Source organism: Phoca vitulina, unplaced genomic scaffold, assembly GCF_004348235.1.
Source record: "Phoca vitulina isolate PV1807 unplaced genomic scaffold, GSC_HSeal_1.0 scaffold10, whole genome shotgun sequence".
Lineage (NCBI taxonomy): Eukaryota > Metazoa > Chordata > Mammalia > Carnivora > Phocidae > Phoca > Phoca vitulina.
The window spans coordinates 50,764,020-50,785,010 of record NW_022589713.1 but is presented as its reverse complement, the minus strand read 5'-3'; the positions used below and the strand labels follow the sequence as shown (position 1 = coordinate 50,785,010).

Sequence of the window (20,991 nt, the reverse complement as noted above, 5' to 3'; positions counted from 1 at the left end):
TCATTTGTTTAGTTTTAACCTTTTCTTGTGCTGTGAGTCATTAGATGACCTCAAAGACTAGAAGATATTTTTTTTCACTCTTTCATTTTAGTCTTGGGTGGGAGGTGTAAATAGGTCTTAATATCAGCATTGGCAGAATTTGTTGAAATGTTGTTATTTTATTTCTCTTATTTAGGAGCAACATCTGAAGATGGTAAGAATTATACATTTTGTTAGTAACACAAATACCTCTACGTTAATATTTTCATTAGTAGGAATTAAATATTAAACACTAAAATAGGCTAATTTTTTTGCAAAACTATATAATTTGCCAGCTGTGATAGCTTCTACATTTTATGTTTGGTTGTGTTAATTACACATGTGAATTTTTTTTCTTTAGTTCTTCATCTGGAGTTTTGCTTTGTATCTTGGATCATCTCATGCTGGAAAAACATAATTGCTTAACATGTTTAATAATATCTAGTATAAAGTTAGTAAATAGTGTTTTTTCAGTAGCATCATTAGTGCTTTTCTTTATTTTTGTGGTTTTGTTTTTTAATTTATGCTAATTCATTTATACTTTGGGGGAGCATGCTCCATTGCTTTATCATGGGAGTTTAAATACATTGATTTAGGCCGCTTTTAAGTGTGTCTTTGATTTAGAATCAGTGGAGAATTGCATATATGATTTGAATTTGGGATTGCAAAAAACTTGCTAGATAGACTACTTTATTGAGCCAGTTTCCTTTAAGAAAATAACTGTTTATTGCTTTTGAATTTGTAGAAAGGAAAAAAATTTAGTTTTTTAATTTATATTGCCTGAAGGCTGTCTTATTAAACCTCTGATTTTGAAACACACTTCTTTTTCTCCTAAGTTTTACGTAGATGACCTTTTCTTGTGATATAAAACCAAGTGTATTTAACATTTTTAGTCTCATACTTACTCTGATATAGTTGAAATATTTCATATTTTTCATATCAATTGGAGTACTCTAAAAATGGTTTCTGGCACTGTAGCATTATAATTTAGAACAATAGTATCAGAATAGTTATCCTAATTTCTTTGTTATATTGGATAAATTTTCCATTTCAAAAATAATAATTTTGTCTTTCTGTTTTACTTCTTAGTTGGGAGAACATTGTATCCTACTCTAAACAGACTCTAAAAGGGTGAAAGGCCTGAACTATGGGCTTATTAAGGGCCTTGAAGAATTGAGAATGCTAGACTCACCAACTAGACTTCTGGTTTTGCTTCTGTTTTATTCCCGGTTTTTAATCACTCTCTTATCTTCCCTCACTCATTTCTTAATTTTGTAATTTCTCCTTACTTTTCATTTATTTTTTCCTAATTAATATAGCCATATCAGGCCAGGCAGTATAATGATTGCCCCACAAATTGTACCTTTTAACTTAACAGGATTCTGAGCCCTTCTTCATGATGATGTTTAGTATTGGTTCTGATTTGATATGGTTGAGACTGTTTGAGAACACCGTAGTAGCTACTAGTAATATATTTTTGTTTTTACTAATGACACTTAGGTACTTTGATAAACATTATCTCCTTTGGTTCAAAATTCTAAAAATAAATGTGGCTTGGTTTTGTGGAGGGGGATGAGGCAGTGGTAAAGGAGAAGGGAGTATGCTGAGAAAAGTGCCAACTCTTATGTGATTGGTATTTCCTCAAATCATTTTATAAATGAAACTGGTTGGGGGAAGAGAATAGTAAATGTGTCCATATCTGTCTGTAGTAATCTGATGTTTAGCACAGGATAAAAATACTAAATATTTAGCTAATATTATCTCTTCCTGCAAATCCCTTTTAGAAGTATATTTTCAGTCAAAAGAATTATTTGGGTTGTTGTTTCTAATAAGGTTAGGCTGATATTTAAAACTATAGACTGTATTTGAGAATAAACTAAATTTTATGGAAACAAATTTTAGAATTGGAACTGCCAATTAAGAAATAAGTATCATGCCTGTCGTAATTATGTTAATTATGACTCTACTAGACTAATAATATCAAACTAAGAATGGAAATCTTTTAGTTTGACTTTATTTTTACCCTTGAAGGAAAGTTAGCTTAATGGTGCAACACATAGAAAGCAGTATGTATGCTAAAATTTTTTAAGAGAAATATCACCTGTCAGTGATGGTTACATTGTTATAAAATTTAACAGTACTTAAAAAGCACACCCAATTAGAAAATTACAGTGAGATTTTTTTCCTCATTACTAAATATCATTATAGAAAAATGTCTTTAATTATGTAAATAATTTTATTCCTTAGGCCGGGTGAGAACGAAGCTTTCAGCACCACTTGCTGGCATGGGAAATGCCAAGACAGATTCTCGAGGAAGAAGTCGAACAAAAATGGTGTCTCAGTCACAGCGTACGTATTGCCTGAGTTTTCCTGCATTTGTAATGCACTAGGATAAGTGTGTTGCTTGTATATGACTGTATTAGGAGATTGACCAGTGGATAAAGACAAAGCTAACTTCAAAAAAGACAAGCCACATACTGAGTTCTTGTTCTGTACTTTAGGTTCATCATCACCTGACAAAAATGAAGGTATTTTTTTTTTCAATGTTTTGGATCAGTTGTTGTGCATGTTTTGGAATTTTTTTGAGTGAGTGTTGTCTTGTCTTTGGTGTGTTACTAGGGCTGCATCATTGATATCCGCCACTTAGAAAGAAAAAACTTCATCTGCTGTACAAAGTTTTGCATGGAGATATTTTAAGTAGCACAAATCTCTTAGCATTAAGGTTTTCACAGTCTACTCAGAAACTTGCAAATGTAGAAAATTGTGCTTTTTAGAAGCAAAATAATTGCCATATGTTAGCATCTAATCTGGTTGCATCTAGCTAATACTATTCAAGGACAGACATGTGTGTCTTCATACTCTCCCAAAATCTATTAGAATACAGTTAGCATTTTTGGCAGGTGTATACTGATTCATAGTGAGGAAACATAAAATGACCAGTTCTATTATATTTCTTATTAAATTTAAGATTTATATTTTTACTATTTCATTGGAAGCTGAGCTCCTCATAAGCACAATTATTAAAAAGCACAATTTTGAGGTCTAGGTAAAATGAATGATCCATTTCTACATGTTCCAGAATAGTAACCCATACATTTATGGCATTATTAATTTAAGAGTTTGTTCCTATTCTTTCTTTATCAAGAGATTTTCATTAGCACTTAGCTCTAAAAACAGCGTTTTTTTTTTCCCTAGGGAAGTAATTTGGGTGTTATTCTACATACTTGGCTATTTTGAAAAGAAATATATTTAACTGTCTTCCACAGTCGTTAGGTGATTTATCAAGATATAGATGTCCTATTTGTCTGTTTTTTAATTTGATTCCCAAATCTTGGAATCAGGGAAAAGAGCTGGGCTTGGAGGGGGCCAGGTGGTGATTACACAAGTCCTGCCAGCAGGTTCTCCTTTTCTCCTCTTTCCAGAGTCAAAAAATCCAGGCAGAGAAATGGTGGGAATATTCAACAAGAGCCCTAAAAATAAGGAAATCCTTGGTAAAATTGGTTTGCAAATTGAGGATTATTTATAAATAAGAAAAAAATGGAAAATGCCCTCTGGGTAAGGGCTCTTCTTCCAAATTCCAAATTAGGAATAGGTCATATCGCATTTTCCCCTGATCTTCTGTATTTTTAAATTTTTTTTTCTGTATTTTTAGAGTAATTTTTTTAAGTAACTCAATCATTAGCAGTTGTAGCGTAGTTGCTTAGAGCCTTGCTACTCCAAATGTAGCATCAGAATCACCTGGGAGCTAGTCAGAAATGCATAATTTCATGCCACCATAGATGTCCTGAATTCAGTCTTTTTAACAAGATCACCAAGTGATTTGTGTATAATAAAGTCTCAGAAGTATTTGATCTAGATCATGGACTCTGGAGCCATATTACCCACATATGAATCATGGCTCTTCCAGTTTACTTAAAGTTGCTGTGTTTCTGTATATTTATCTATAAAATGAAGAGGATAATCTCAGAGGATTATAGTGAGGATTAAATGTTATATTTTTATTCCATTAAATGTTATATATTTAATGTACTTTAAGACATACCTGGGCCCAGAGTAGGCGCTCTGTATTTCAGCTGATAAAATTGTCCTCCTTGTTGTTATTAACCTAATGTCAACTGAATTTTAAACTCCTGTTGTATACTTTTGTACCTTGTTACGTTTATGGCCTTCAGGAAACAAAGAAATAAATAATGATAGGAAATTTAAAGCATAAAGAAGAATAAAGATAGCAACCCAAAACTGTCTCTATCCATTATCTTAAGGATAAACTTTAATTTGATGTGAGCTATTTTATTTAGTTCTTTTCTAAAGTAATACCAAGACAGAACTTGTGACAAAGATTCAAAGTGCTTTGTGTATGGTTTTCTAATATATTACCTAAGGACTTCCCTTTTAGGTATATTGTAATTACTGATCAGTAAGATTTAGAATAATTTTTTTATATTTGATTTTTCACTTTGAAACCCAGTCTACAATACTTCAAATCCTCTCCTGAAGTATGGGAACATAATAATAGGTTTTTTAGACCTGGTAGGATTTTAAAATCAGAAGACTTTCTCACTATAAAATCACTTAGGTTTTAAATCATATTGAAGAAGTTTTTGTTTGTTTCCTTGCTTATTTATTTGAATGACTGTATATTCCATTCCAGATTCTTTTGAAAAAGGAAATTGTGGCCCTGTACGATTTGATGCAAGTTTCTTTACAACAGATTTGCACAGAAATATTGCTATGACCTCTGTCTTCACTTTGTTGTGAAGTAATTCATTAGAGTTTGCATGATCTTTCCAAATTTTTATATTACCATTTAGGGGGAAAAAAAATCCCTTGGGTCAAAGCAGGTGTGTTCTGATGACTAATCAAAATAAATAAAAGCAGACCCAATGGAGATACTTCCAGATTTATATTTACATAAGGATGGTGTCTTTTGTTATTGTTGGTAGTGACTGGTTGTGTACAAATGGCTGTACAGCCTGTCAGAAACTCGGTCTCCTCACCCCAACCCCCTGCCGTTTTTTGTTTGTTTTTTTTTCTGTGCATCTTAAAAAAAAAAAGATTTGTAGCTTTTTCATGTAAGCTTTCTTCAGCTATAAGATGTTGTAGTTCTTCTTTACCTGTAGTTTTAAATTAAATGTTTAAATAATAAAAAGTTAAACATTTAATTATTTAGATTATAGGCTATTAGTAGAAGAAAAGCTGAAGAATTTATATTTACTTTTGCAACTTCATTTCATCTGCTTTGTACATGAGTGTCTGATTTCAGCTGTAAAAGCTACTAAATGTACTGCTTTTGTTACAGACGTCTATGGCTTAGGGATTTTTCTTTTAAAGTTTGCTTTTTTTGCTTTAAGGTTTTTTATTTTCTAAGAACTGACCAAAGCTTTCTTATTTCCATCTGCCATTCATTTTAAATCTGCTCCTTCCCTCTTCATGGATTATAACCCTTACCCTAATTCTGCCTTTACACTTGTTCAGGATCACAATCTGCTAATACCATTGGTGGTAAGAATCTATAGACTTTATGTGTGCATCTATTGTTTGATCACCTATTTTCATTATCTAGAATGGGTTCTATTCAGCAGAAATTCTCAACATAAAATTCCATTGTTGTGTAGCCATACTGGAGCAAAAATTGCCAATTATCTTTGGCCTGTCTTTATTTTATTACCAAAACCTTGAATTGCTGAAATTATCCAAGTCGATCCCACAGGTTTAGACATTCAAAAACAAAGGAGTTTTAGTAATGCCTTGAAAATACATAAAAAGTATAAAATGGTAGTTTGAAAACTTTAGGTAGCACGAGAGAAATTAGGTATCCAGTTTCAAGTTTTGCAAATTAGAGTATTTTCTAGTAGCATGCTATTCCCTAGGTACATCATGCCCCTTTTCATCAACTCTGTGGTTTTCTTTTAAGTAATTAGCCTAGGTAGTCCTTGGCTGGGGAAAGAGCCCTGATATTTTCTCTAAGTACAAATAATTCCAAAATGAGTCATAGGCATTGGAATGATCACACTGTCCATAGGGGTTTGGAGTCAGTGGAGAAGAGAGGGTAATGATGAAAGCAAAATGAACACTGCCAATTTTTCATCAGAATGAACACTGCCAATTTTATTTTCTAGGAGAGGGTATGAATGAATTTAAATATAGAAAGAGTGAGCTTGCATAGTTCTGATAAACACAGTTAACCTAGAATAGGTGGGGTGATTACTCTGCTTCTATACTGCATGTTTCCTCTCTGCTGAATAGACCCACATTTCAAGGAATTCTCTAGTCTCCTACCAACACCTTTACCCCTTAAATTTATATTAGTTTTAACAGAATACCATAGTGTATGTGTTCATTCAGTTCATTATTTATACTTTTTGTATTGTTGCAAGTGTTCCCATAAAATACTCCATTGGCTTATCTTGCATTGTGAGTTTGTGGCATGTTGGGTGTTTGGATGTTTTGGTGTGTATGTTTAGTTTAGATACTGCATGGAGAAAATAGGTGCCTTGTGGGTATCCTTAAGGTTATAACTGAAAAAAACCTGATTTGAAGATTCTTCACCTGAAACATCAAGAAACAATTCAAACGAGCCATCGTTTTAAAGTAGAATTGAGTAATTGCCCTGAAATAATTTAGAGTTCCTTCTACTCAAATTGTTAATTTCGGAAGTACTGCTTTATTTTATACAGTATTGCTGTAACCAGTGGAAGATAATTTTCACTTTGTGTGCTGGTAGAGTTTAGGAATTAAGCATGAATTTAATTTGTATTTAGTAAGACCATGCCAAGAAAACTAGTGAGGGTCACAGATCAGTAGCCCGTGGACCACATCCAGCCTACCTCCATTCATTTATTATTTGGTCTACACAACATGATAAAAACGAGAAAATTTCAAAGTTTTCATTTAAAAAAAAACAAAACAAAACCTAAAACCTGGCCGGTATTACCTCAAGATACAGCTGGCTGGAACTGAAAAGTCACCCCTCCCTGCCTTACACTCAGTGCTCCTCCCTCATTAACATCTCCTGCTTGACCACATTGGCGTTTGAGTCTTTAGTTTTTGCTCTGTGAAAATGAAGCATGATTGGGTAAGATTATACAAGGTGAGCAGTGACTGCCCTGTTGGTTAAGAGAAGTGATGCCCAACAAAGGGGAAAGGTTGCTTTCATGAAGAGTTGCTTTCATTTATTTAAGTGCAAGTTTAACTTTTCTATAATGCTACTATTTGGAATGTAGAGTTAAATTATATTCTGGAGTTATCTAGTTTGTTTTCCTAGTCAATGCAGACATAAAATATTCTGATTGACAAGGAGCTCATTTCCTTAAAAGTTAACCCATGCAATTCTAGTTTAAAACCATCTTTCTTAACTTTTTTTTCTTTAACCCTTGCCCCAATCTGAGATTTTGTCTAGCTCCCTCTCTCTTTTTCCCTGACCACATATCCTCTGCCTTCCAAGATTGAGAATCACTAGTTTGGAAAGGGTCTGACTTCTCTGACATTTGCTCATAGTTCTTTTCTACTCTCAGTACCCCTACATCTACATCCTAGGCATGGCCACCCAAGATTCCTTTGCTTTTAAGCAAATAGCAAATAGCAAAAAGCAAATTTCTTATTCAGCTGGCCCAATTTTATAAACATTTAAATTGTAATTTTGTAAAAATTACAAGTATACATAGTAGCAAGATAATTTTGCATCTCAGAAAGCAAACCATTTTAACATGAAGAAAATTTTTATTATATTCTTAACAAAAAATAGCAGTAATGGAATGACTAATTCTGTTCCTTGCAAATACATAGCTTTCTAATACATAGTTGTAGCCATGTGAAATGTACTGTCAAAAAAGTTATTTTTTTTTGAAATCTTATATACTATTTGTGTTCTGAAACAAACATACTATTAGTGTTGTCCTATACCCCTCAAAACTGAAAATAGATTTTACATGATTTTTACTGTTCAGTCCTAGTATATATAGCATACTTTTTTTTTCCCAGGTTATGACTATACATGTCTTTCTCAATCCATTTCCTTTGAACTCAAACTTGCCATACTATCCCAGTTTTCTCAGATGTATTTCTTGAATTTTTATCCTTTCAACAAGTTCTCTTAGAGTTCACATCTTAACATTTGTATGTATGTTTGGTGTTCAGCTGGCAGCCGGTCGGGGTCTCCAGGAAGAGTTCTGACCACAACAGCCCTCTCCACTGTGAGCTCTGGTGTTCAAAGAGTCTTGGTCAATTCAGCCTCAGCGCCGAAGAGAAGCAAGATACCGCGGAGCCAGGGCTGTAGCAGAGAGGCTAGTCCCTCTAGACTGTCAGTGGGTAAGGTTTTCTCTATGAGACTTGGGACCTCTTCTTTTGTATTTCAGGCTTGGGTATTGGAAAGCATGGCAGACATCAGTTGGGTGCTTAGAAGCCAGAAGAAAACAACTCAGAATTCAAAGAAAATTGAAATATAGGTTATAAATTGAATTAGGTATCTTACCTGGAAAGTATAATTCATTTATATTTTAATCCTTTTGTTGGCAGCCTTCTTACGCTTGTAGAATACTATTTTACCCTTGTAATCTCATACAAACTAGATGACTATATTCAAATTTAATTGTATTCCTGGTAATGCTTTTTCAGGGTAATTTGTTCTCAACCTCAGAAAGATTGATCAGTTTTTAAGAAAGAAAAATAAAACTAACCTATCAAAAATACAAATTCTGTCTTTTATTTCCTCCCTTTCTGTGCTGCTGTTGCCTGGTACCAGCCCGAAGTAGTCGTATTCCTCGACCAAGTGTGAGTCAAGGGTGCAGCCGGGAAGCCAGTCGGGAGAGCAGCAGGGACACAAGTCCTGTTCGCTCTTTTCAGCCCCTCGGTAAGTACTTGGGCAGGCGTTGGGTGCGTTTCTTTCCCCTGTGTTACCACCATCTGATAACCTCAGCATACATGGGGTTTAGCTTTCTTCATCGACTGTGTTTGCCTCTCTTTTCTATCCTGGTAGAAGAAAGAGTCAGAAGGAAATTACATGTTTGGGAAATTCCTTTGACATTTACTTGTTTTAAATGAGTAACTTAGACCTTGTATAAGCAAATTGCCTCCATAATCAAGTAAATATCACAGATTTAAACTACAGAATATTGCAGGGGCGCCTGGGTGGCTCAGTCGTTAAGCGTCTGCCTTCGGCTCAGGTCTGATCCCAGGGTCCTGGGATCGAGCCCCGCATCGGGCTCCCTGCTCCGCAGGAAGCCTGCTTCTCCCTCTCACACTCCCCTTGCTTGTGTTCCCTCTCTCGCTGCCTCTCTCTCTGTCAAATAAATAAATAAAATCTTTAAAAAAAAAAAAAAAAAAAACTACAGAATATTGCATTCAAGATTTATCTTAAGAAATAAACCTATACAATTTAAAGGTAATATTTAAATATTCTCAAGTGAAGTATGGACCATTTCATTTGATAAAATAAATGCTGTTGGTTTCTTCAGCAGAAGTATTAACATTTCAACTTAGATATTTAACTTAGGTTATTAGAGTGCTGCAAAATACCATATGAACTACTAACTAAAATGGGAGAAATTAACATTATTTTTTTACTATTTTACAGTTTAATGGTCATTTCCCATATATTAGTTTGTGTCATGTCACTGCTGTAAAACCTCTCTGTTTCTGGTTATATAGATTATATTATAACCTTGACTATAATAGTATAGTTACCTCAATTATAAAAATCTTAAATGACTTTTTTTTAAGCTTTTAGTATTTGAGAATAATCGGAGAGGCAGAATTTTTTACACTGAAAATTTTTAGAATTTCTGCATGGTCCTTCAGGTTTTTAACTAGTACTTTGTTTATATGTATGTACATACTTAACGCCATTTCAGATTTTTTCTTTTAATTCCATAAAATGTAGGTTACTGTAATACGTAGAGAATTTCTCATAGTTCTCGTTGCCTGTTGGAATTATTTCATTCAATAGACCTGTTAGTAGAGGATATCTAGAGATTAATTTCTGTTCTCTGGGCCATTTGGTTCAAATAAATCACTATACTGTCCTGCACTGACCTAGAAAACCTTCATTGAGCTAGGGACCCAGATAGGGATATCCTCAGCCTTCATTGTTTCTGTTCCAGTCCCAGGTGCCAGAGCTCCCTTTCAATACTTTGCCAGAGATATTTTTAGTTCATATACAATAGTCATACACAATATTTTTAGTTCATATACATACAGGCTGTGTATATGCACACACACAAACATACGTGTAGATGTACACGGTAAATCTTCATGTATATGTGTTTTAAAAATGAAATAAATCCTACATTTGTATAAAATAAGCATCCCATCTTGAAGGGTTGAAGGAAATGAAGTGGGAGCTTAAGAGCATATGTTCTAGGGTCAGATGGCCTGGGTTCTGTAACTTCTGTACCTGAGTTTCCCAATCTGTAAAAGTAGGATAATAATAGTATGTACTTGTTAGGATTGTTTTGAAGAAGCTATAAATGAGCGAATTCCCCAGAAAGAGTGATTTGTGTAATAAAAGTATTTTAACTGCTCTGATTAATTGGCACACAGTGAGCACCTGGTCGTCGTCATCATCGTCCCTGCCTCCACTACTGCTCGTCCACCTTTTCCCCTAAAGCTCTTAATTGCTTGCCTAGAAGTAGTTCCTTGTACTTTAGTGGCAAGGATCTTCGATATTTTTAATGGTATAACACCTGCATCTGTATAATGCTAATGCTGCAGAATTATTAGAAAACATGAGATATCAAGAAGAAACCAAAATGTGTTTCTGTACCTTTTAAACCTTGCAGTAGTCAGAGATTAGAGGAAATTTATACTCAACTATTAATCACTTAAATAAACATTGTTAATATGCCTGTTTTTAAAGAGAAATGGTGGCTAGCCATTCATTTTCTAGATTCATCTCAAAGCCTCCATTTGACAATTTAAATCACTTAAGTTTTTATTATTAAAGGAAGCTGTTCTCCTGATTCTAATGAAACATTCTATTTGGATTAAAGAAGATCATATCTTTTAATCATATAGTTTTCAAAGAATTGATTTTTATAGCCCTTTTATTTACATATGGATACTGCATGGTAAAGGTAGCAGATTAGCCCTGTTTAGTACACAGGGATGAGGAGTAGCATTCTGGAAAATCAGGTTATCCTTCCCACTCCCATTGTTTGCTGTGTTTGCCTGCATTCTGCTGTCCTTACTGTGTTTATTTGGTGGATTCTTTTTTCACCTCTGACTTGAATATCGCCATTCAGCAGATGAACCCCAAAGTTTGCCTTGCATTCAGTTGTAGCACAAGGTCAGTGTGAAGATCCTAAAGCATCAGAAATAAATCAGAGCTGAGCAAAGCCAATCTTCTCTAGAACTTGTACCCTAGCTATTATTTATTTCTGGAGCCAAGTTTCAAAAAAAAAGGCTTATGTTATTACAAGAATGTGAGTGGTGCCTCTTACCTCTTACCTGCAGAGCCACAGGTAACCATGATTCCAGAAAATTTTTCAAAAATTTTCATCCATTAGGCATTTCCATATTGGTAACTCTCACCATTTAAAAAATTATTTCTGTCAGGTAAAATTAAAACTATTAGTATGTTTTATTAACAATACCAGTCACCTTTCACGGTCTGATTAAACCTTTTGTGCAGCATTCTTTCTGTTTAATCCTTTCTCTCAATCTTTTTGATCTTTTTTGCGTTCATTAAGGTCCCGTGGCAAAGAAAAGAGTGATTTGTGTAATAAAAGTATTTTAACTGCTCTGATTAATATATCTAAATAAGAGTGATCTATTTCATTAAATATTAAAATGAGTCTTTCCTGGCTTATTTGTTTCTGTATGTAAGAAGAAGAATGTGGTGTTAGGAAAATCAGGATTTTAAGATACAAAATTTAAAATATGCTAAAATTAGATTCAGAGAGACATGTAATAAATAGAGGGAGACATGTCACATTTCTAGGTCTTTTGATTAGATTATTAATACTTTTTTATGTTCAAATGTGCTTTGATATTTAAATAATTTTTTACTGAATGCAGAACTTATATTCTATGAAACATTATGGAAGATATTTAGGCTAACGTAAATGAGGTATGTTATCTTTTGAACAATGTGAAGATGGTACATGTACTGTTTAAGAGTAAAGGCCTTGAAAGAGGACAGGTACTGAGGTGTTTCACTTATAGTAGTAGGGCTTTGATCACATTAATTAACTTCTCTCTATGCTTGAATTTACCCATCTATAAAATGTAATAGTAATACCTGCTTCATTGGGTTCAAGATTAGAGATAGGGCTATTATTGGTTACTAGTTACCATAGTGGTTTTTTTTTTTTTTAACTACAGTGTTCATTTTTTTGTTTCATGCTTGTACTTTTGACATTTCCTTCCATTTGAATACTTGCTTTTTTTTGTCTCCTGTGGGCTTATGTCTGTCCCCTTAGGTGTAAGATCTTTTGTGTGTCAAGGATGATATTACAGTGCTAATGTTCAGTTGCCTGACTTGGCAGTATTCTGATCCTTAACTAGTACTAGTAATACCAGTGTTGACTAACTCTCCTTGCCTGACTATAGTGCTGCCACTATTCCTTGTTTCTGTGGTAATAGATGAGGTTTGTATGGTCCTGTTATTCCAGCCTCCAGACACCATTCCAGATCTACTGGTGCCCTCTACGCCCCCGATGTGTATGGGGCCTCAGGTGAAGGATGAGTACATTTTCACTATCATCTGTGCATTCATCTCAGATTTTTGTCCTTTTCAGTTTCCATTGAATTGTATATTCATGTTTTTAAATCAATTTGTTTTTATTTAAATTTAATTTGTTGGATAGTAAGTCATTTGTGATTTTTAATTTTCCCCCAAGTAACTTTTTCCCCTTCCACAACTTTATTTGGACATTTTTCTCACTGGCAGATGACATTTTTGTGTGTGTGTGTGTAACCTAAGTTATGTCATGTTTAAATATGGAATTGTTTTATGTTCTCAATTATGTACTTCATCTTTGTACATGTTTTGGAAAAAAAAAAAAACCAAAATGGTGGATGAAGTGTTTTAATTGTAAATGATGGTGTAGAAAGTAGTTGAGGGGGAGAATCCATCTCTAGTTTGTCTTTACATACCTCAGAATGTTGGGCACACAGTAGGTGCTCAACAAGTATCAAATGACATGTCTTAGTTATAGATTGAAATCAACCTATCTTGAAGAAGGAGAAATAATAATTGGAGGTTTTTTCCCTTGTAAACTGGTGTGGCTTTATTGAGCTCCCTAATCATCATTGGTTTGAGGTTTGATCTTTGTTCTGGACTACTCCGTGGCTCACCTGAATGGAAGAGATTTGCCTGACTGATAGAGCTGGACTAATTGCACGGGCTATAGATTCGCAAGCCCTTAGCCAGCCATTCTTTCTTCTATCTTCTGGTCAAAAATGTATCATAGCTACTATTCTTTAAATTTATTTTCCACACACTGTCAGTAATTTTAATTGCCTTTACCATTTTATTTGACCAAAAACCAAATGTACCCAGAAAATACAGAATTGCTTTTAAAATGCTTTGCCCCATTGGTTTTTTTTTTTTTCCTCCCCTTAAGGATCTTAAAGTTTCCAATGTGACACTGTTAAATTTATGACTCTCTCAAAGCTGTTTTCCTCCTTCTGACGAATTAGGTCCAGGGTATGGGATCAGCCAGTCAAGCCGACTGTCATCTTCTGTCAGTGCCATGCGAGTCCTGAACACAGGTTCTGATGTGGAGGAGGCGGTAGCAGATGCCTTGGTACTCTTCTCCATTTCCTTATCATTATAGATGTTCCCATTATGAAACTAATGTATGGGTAAGGCAGTCCACCAGTACAGGAAAGGACATAGGAAAATGCTTGTGGATATAATTGAGGATGATCAAATGTGGGCAATTTAAAAAGCAGAGCAGTATAATCAATTCTTGATCTTTATTTCTTGGCCAGAATTTTAAGCCAAGGCTAAAAGTAATTGATGGCATGTCAGGAATATAAATATTGATGTCCTTAATAGGGTAATGTGTTTTATGCACTGTAGTACACTAAGAGTAAGGGTAGATTAGATTAGTACATAAATATGTAGACTACAAGCAATATATTTCAAAGCTTGCTTAACTTTGAGTGTTTAGGGATTGTGTTAGTTTGGGGTAGGATTTTGTTTAGTCTTATGTATATTTTCTGAGCTGAGAGAAAGTACAGCTTCAAGACACATGATAATTAGGATATCCTCCTGGCTCTTTATGCCTGACACATTAAACAGTGAGATTTAAAACATCATCTATAGATCCATGATAGTTTGTCAGAGAGTGCTGTACATATTTCACTGCCGTTTTTCTCACTTAAAATTATGAAAGAAGTATCATTTGAACAATGACTATAATTGGCTTTTGCCAGTTTCCCAGGTCAATTCAGTATGACACTTTCTGTTTCAAATTATATTAATCCAATGTTTGGGAAGCATTTACTCAGTTTCTTACACAGAACGTATAAAAAGCCTCATCTTTGTTTTGAAATAAGAAATACATTATGCCTTTTAAGACTGTCTTAGCCAGTGTTGATACAATACAATTTATGCCACATATTTGAGAAATAAGTTTTGAAAAATATTCGATGGTCATAGCTATAATACAATAAATGTAATCACATATGTAGTTCTGTTCTAACAGTCTACATGTGCTGAATTTTTTCCTTTATCTCAGCCATTTGATTGATTTTTTTTATAAATGATGTAACTAAGTAGGAATTTTGTTGTCTTGGGCATGGGATATATTGATCACATCTTGTTCTGATGATCTTAAATCAGATGCTTTAAATTTACTGTTTTTCCTCAATGTATTTCTCAAATCATATTTTCTCGTTTCTTTTTAAATGAAATTATGCTCACATAAATTTTATTAATTGAATGGGTTATTCTTGAACTATTACTTATAATAGTAAGATGTGTTTGAATTATATAAGGAATATTTAATTACCAGGGCCAAAAGCTGAATCCCAATAATTTGATTCTATCTACTTCCATTATTTGCATAGCATAGATATTCCGATTATAACTATTAATTTCTAGAAAAAAATCTTTCCAACTACTAAGCCTAATTTGCACCTTGGGAAAATCACAGAAACAAAGTTAACTTTGGAAATGACAGAAGGATTCAAATAGAAAATTTGAGGGGCACCTGGGTAGCTCAGTCGGTTAAGCGTCCCACTCTTGATCTCAGCTCAGGTCTTCATCTCAGGGTCGTGAGTTTGGGCCCACGTTGGGCTCCACACTGGGCGTGGAGCCAACTTAAAAAAAAAAAGAAAATTTGAGTTTCTTTAGGAAAACTGGTTATGGGAATATTTTTGTAGCTTAGGACTAAAGGATATTGGCAAGATTGAAGATATAGTCTGCTAATAAGCAGTTCTCATGTGTCTATATATTAAAAAATTTAATGTTTCTGATTATGGGCATTGTTTATGCCTGCTTCATTGTACTGTTTAGCAAAATGTTCTTCATTATTTTTAATTTTTCTCTTTAAAAATTTACTGCTCTCAGCTCTTAGGAGACATACGGACTAAGGTATAGACATTGCTGTTTTCTGACATCTTATGATACCATAACTTTTTTCTTTTGCTTCATCAGTTTAACAGATGATAGTTTTCTAGAAAATATTCAAGTGGAAGTAATAAGATCCTTTAATACATCCATTTTTCTGTATATATAATTATCAAGAGGGAGATGCTGCTTGAATGTCCTATGGGAGTTCTTGTCCTTCCAGCTTGACTGCTCCATACAGATGAGATGTTATTATTCACACTGATGTCAGTGACAAAACTGATTCTAGAACCCAACACAGGAATACCACATTAGCACTTTCTAAATTAAGTTGGTGTCTCTAAATCAGTAAGAGGCATTTAGTGATGGAAATATCTTTATAAAACTATTTTGAATTAAATTCAGGTTACTTTTTGTTTTTAGATTTTAGACTTTGGAGAATTTGTTGTAGCCACTGGAACTGTTTTAAATTATTGTGCTTATTAACATGTTTCATAGAAATGTCTTCACTGCTCATGAGCCTAAATTCAGATATCAGATTATATACAGATATATTTCCAATCCTTCCAAGGAGATTTCAAATAAGCTATTTACTCTCTCGTTTCATTTTTATATGCAAGGTATAATTAGCAGTTACAGATATTAAATGATAAGCTTCAGATGTAAAGAAATCAAAGGAATCTAAATAGGCTTTCTTGCATTTATTGAAATAGACGGTATAGACACATTGGGAAAAACATGGAGGACTCTCAAGGAGCTTGCCTCCTAAAAATAATAGCAAGCAAAACAGGTTCTCATCATGCTTTGTATTTCACTTCTCGAGGAGACGTGAGGGTTGGGTACAAAGGAAGAAAATGTGGCAAGAGAAGTGGTAGTGGATGTAAAAGGGAGACTAGAGAGAAGAGAAAGCAGACAGGAGAAAATAGAAGTCATACAGGAAAATGTGTTTCCTGATCCATTCTCATCCTTTAAAAAGTAATATTCTCTTCTTACCAACTCAAATTTCAAGTAGTTTCTGTTCATTTATACTCTAGTAGTTCTTGGTTTCCATGAAAAGGAAAAAGAAGAGGGAAAAACCCACAATTTGAGCACTTCCCACTTTAATATCTGAACTTTCATATAGCCTTATTCTGTTTATACTATATCCCATAGTTTAAAAATATTCATCTTCTACTAACTTCTAAAACATGTTTTCTGAAGCAAAACTAAATATAATAAAATCAATGATCAATTGATTGATATAACATTGATAATAATTTTATTATTACAGTAATTAGCCTCATGCTTGGTACTGATTTTAAAACAAAAACCAGTCTTTTTGTGGTCAGTAGAAATTGTAAAATACCAGTATATTCTTTTGGCTACTGCTAATGAGAGCCTTTATGTATAACAGAAAAAACCTGCTCGAAGAAGATATGAATCATATGGAATGCATTCAGATGATGACGCCAACAGCGATGCATCTAGTGCTTGTTCAGAACGCTCCTATAGTTCTCGAAATGGTAGTATTCCCACATATATGAGGCAGACAGAAGATGTGGCAGAAGTCCTCAATAGATGTGCTAGTTCCAACTGGTCAGAAAGGAAAGAAGGCCTCCTGGGTCTGCAGAACCTATTAAAAAATCAGAGAACACTAAGGTGAGTTGTGTTGGCTTAAAATAATTGTTCTGTCAGGTTAGCACTTTCAACTTGACTTTGTCTCCATAACACCTTAGAGATATTAGTATGGGAACAGACTTGTTTTAAATTCAGAAGATGGCACTAAAATATTTTCCCAAGCTTCAGGACCATCAATACTATCTATACTAGAAATTTTTATTTAAAAGGAAACTTTTTATTCACAAATAGAAGTTCATGAAAAAGGGTATTAATTTTTAAAATTAAAAAAATAATAAAGTGTACATGAGATTAAAGCTGGCCGGTTTATTAAAATTCATTCCTGATAAATTTTTCAGTGAGAAGAAAGAATGTTTATGCTCACTTGAACATGAAGGTATATTCTCAGTGTTCATGTATTATGTGAGTCATAGTGTTATACAAAATGGAATTGGAGTGAATTTCTCTTAACTTTATATTGGTTTTATAGTTTGTCCGATTTGGTTTGATTTGATTCAGTTTTCTTTCCTAATGGCTTTTATTTGCTTTTCCCCCCTAAATTCTTTATTGTCTTTATCTGTGTAATGTTTTAAACTTCTCTAGTCAACCCCTTTAAGAACCTAGATTCAGATAATTCGTAAGTTTGAGTATAGTGGAAAATTAGAGGGCTACTTCTTGACTTGATACCTGAAATCAGGGTTAGAGTTGCTAGCTGTATATTTACTTTAGGAAGTATTAAACCTTTTTAATTTAAAATAGATGTTCATCAGTGTACTGCCTAATATATTTTAATGTTTGCCTATCATACTTCATGAATCATTGCAATAAATCATAATATTGTTCCTAACCCCATCCAGATTAGGTTAATATTAGGTTCAGTATATCATTATCAGTGGCAAGAGAGTAGGGCATAGTGTAGAAAGATTTTAGCCCTCAGGTGGCCAAATTTAAGAAAACATCTTAGCATTTAAAGGATAAGATTCAGGGGCTCCTGGGTGGCTCAATCATTAAGCATCTGCCTTCGGCTCAGGTCATGATCCCAGGGTCCTGGGATCGAGCTCTGTATTGGGCTCCCTGCTCGGCGGGAAGCCTGCTTCTCCCTCTCGCACTCCCCCTGCTTGTGTTCCCTCTCTCACGTTCTTTCTCTCTCTGTCAAATGAAATAAAATCTTTAAAAAAATAAATAAAAGATAAGATTCATGTGCTGGGAATGTCATTTGTACAGTTTCCCCTGTCATGCTACATTAATGAAATACAATTGGAGTTCTTTTCACGCAACGTTTAAAATAATGTGGGTCGCAACAGAATTATTGTTGCATTTGATAAATTTGTATTTATCCCTGATTAGTAAGTCCCACACATTTTTTGATTTAGAGGACTGTTTTGTTTTGATTTTTTATAAGAAGCCTATTTACAGCTAAGGTTATTTTTAAATGAATTCTTCCTACAGCAAGTTATTAATAAGCTACTTTTGGGGCACCTGGGTGGCTTAGTTGGCTAAGCATCTGACCTCTGCTCAGGTCATGATCTCCGGGTTATGGGATCAAGCCCTGCCCCCGTGGCACCGCCTCCCCCCCCCCCCCCCGCTCAGCAGGGCGTCTACTTGTCCCTCTCCCTCTGCCCCTCCCCCTGCTTGTTCTCTCTCTGTCTCTCTCTCAAATAAATCTTTTTTAAAAAAAGATATTAATAAGCTGCTTTATTATTTTGACAGTCGAGTTGAACTGAAAAGATTGTGTGAAATTTTCACAAGGATGTTTGCTGATCCTCATGGCAAGGTATGTTTTAGTATTTAAGATTATTTACTCCTATGGGATGTCACCTGTGGATTGCCAAAAAAATAAAAGTAAAATAATAGCAAAACACTGTAAGCCATTTTTTTTTATTATTGCCCCAAAATGGTAATAATCTTTTCAAACACAATTGAAATTTTTGGTAAAATACATAATTTAGAAATTGCTCTCTGGTAACCATTTAAATTTCTCCAAAGAGAGATTGTCTAAGACTATAAGCTGAGGGATATAGTAACAAACATGACTCATAGAATTAGTCAAACTGAATGTGTTTGTATCACTAGAAACTTTTTACTGTTTGTAATGGGAAAAAATTGGGGTAAGTTGAAAAAAGGTCTATTGTTTTCTTCTTTTGCAGTGTTAATGTAAATATTTTCTTATCTTAAAAGTGCAGTTGTGTAGAAAAGAATTGCCATTAAATAACACAAAAGCACAAAGTACCATGTTGGCCATAGTTTGGTAGTAACATTAAAAACATTTCATATGTTGAAGTAGTCCATAAAAATTTTCAGAACACTGTTTAATTTTTAATGTTGATTAAAACATACTTCGTTTTAAGCACTTAGGCGCAATCTGCATGTGCACCTGGAAATTTTGGTTCACCTTGCAGGGTAATTGTAATTTTACATGTTGTAAAATGTATTTGATTACTCTGTTTTCAGTAATGTGTCTGACAGTGGTGAAACTTTATTGTCTTTTTTTAGGTTACCAGTTGTCTGCATGAGAATTTCTAACCTAAGTGAGAGGGAGATGTGGAAGGGAAATTATAAAAAAAAATATTAATGAATTTCACCTTATTTTTTTATTGTCTTCACTTTATTGTTGCACATATCATTCTCATTTTTTTCTATTTTTGATATTTTCATTACTTGCAACACTACTTTAAAGATAATAAAATCCCACTTTACATATAAACTAAAATCCAGCTAAAGATTATAAATTGCTTCTACTTTAAAACAGTTTTCAAAGATTATCCTCTATCAAATGGTGTATTTATTTTATCCAAGAATGCAAGTTTCCATTAAAGACAAAGATTAAAAAACACTTGGTAAGCTGTTTGTTTAAAATTTATAACTTTCAGGGGTGCCTGGCTGGCTCAGTCAGTGGAGCTTGCAACTCTTGATCTCATGATCATGAGTTCAAGCCCCACATTGGGCCTACAGGTTACCTATAAATAAATAAATAAATAAATAAATGAAGTTTATAACTTTCAAACTGAACATGTAGGTAACTGTATGATTTTATACTTACATTACTACCACCAGTTACAGCTGTAGGACTTGCTTTAATGCAAAAATTTCTATAAATCTTGAACAAATTAATTGTTGATATATTTTCTTGGCAATATAAACCAGAGAACAAGACAATTGTGATCTGGATGGACCTCTTTTACAAACAATATTTTAGTAATTATACAACTTTAAAAAATAGAAATTTTTTTTAAGAATTTATTTATTTGTCAGAGAGAGAGAAAGGGAGCACAAGCAGGGGGAGCGGCAGAGGGAGAAGCAGACTCCCCGCTGCGCAAGGAGCCCGATGTGGGGCTCGATCCCAGGACTCTGGAATCATGACCTGAGCCGTAGGCAGACACTTAACTGATTGAGCCACACAGGCGTCCCTAAAAAACAGAATTTTTTTTATTTTTTTAGATTTTTATTTATTTATTTATTTACTTATTTGACAGAGAGAGAAACAGCGAGAGAGGGAACACAAGCAGGGGGAGTGGGAGAGGGAGAAGCAGGCTTCCTGCTGAGCAGGGAGCCCGATGCGGGGCTCGATCCCAGGACCCTGGGATCATGACCTGAGCCGAAGGCAGACGCATAATGACTGAGCCACCCAGGTGCCCCTAAAAAATAGAATTTTAAAACATCTTCAATAAGTGATATAATTCTTACCTAGTGGAAGGTATAAGACTGAGGCTGGATTATTTCTTGAAGTCCCAGCTTATTTTTTGCTAGGACAATAATACAATTTAGTTGGATGCTAGAATTTATACAGTAATAAAAAAGAAACACTTTTTAAAGAGTCTCTTGGAGATGAAGTAGGAAAGCTGAGTTTGATGTTGGGAAAG

At 34.1% G+C, this 20,991-nt stretch overlaps 1 protein-coding gene across 34 annotated transcripts in view; it reads left to right on the top strand.

Annotated features, from left to right (window-relative positions):
• The window catches only part of CLASP2 (cytoplasmic linker associated protein 2), a 182,374-nt gene that overhangs the window by 111,068 nt on the left and 50,315 nt on the right, over positions 1–20,991 (top strand). For 7 of the 34 annotated variants that reach the window (XM_032409082.1, XM_032409080.1, XM_032409079.1 and 4 more), the window contains 11 exons: positions 176–193; positions 2,266–2,367; positions 2,520–2,546; positions 5,494–5,520; positions 8,155–8,325; positions 8,759–8,866; positions 12,627–12,689; positions 13,657–13,763; positions 15,536–15,559; positions 16,929–17,173; positions 18,842–18,905. In XM_032409082.1, coding sequence (XP_032264973.1) covers positions 176–193; positions 2,266–2,367; positions 2,520–2,546; positions 5,494–5,520; positions 8,155–8,325; positions 8,759–8,866; positions 12,627–12,689; positions 13,657–13,763; positions 15,536–15,559; positions 16,929–17,173; positions 18,842–18,905 — 956 coding nt within the window. The remainder of the gene's footprint in view (positions 1–175; positions 194–2,265; positions 2,368–2,519; positions 2,547–5,493; positions 5,521–8,154; positions 8,326–8,758; positions 8,867–12,626; positions 12,690–13,656; positions 13,764–15,535; positions 15,560–16,928; positions 17,174–18,841; positions 18,906–20,991) is intronic. The other 27 variants (XM_032409098.1, XM_032409097.1, XM_032409112.1 and 24 more) reach the window with 9 other exon arrangements.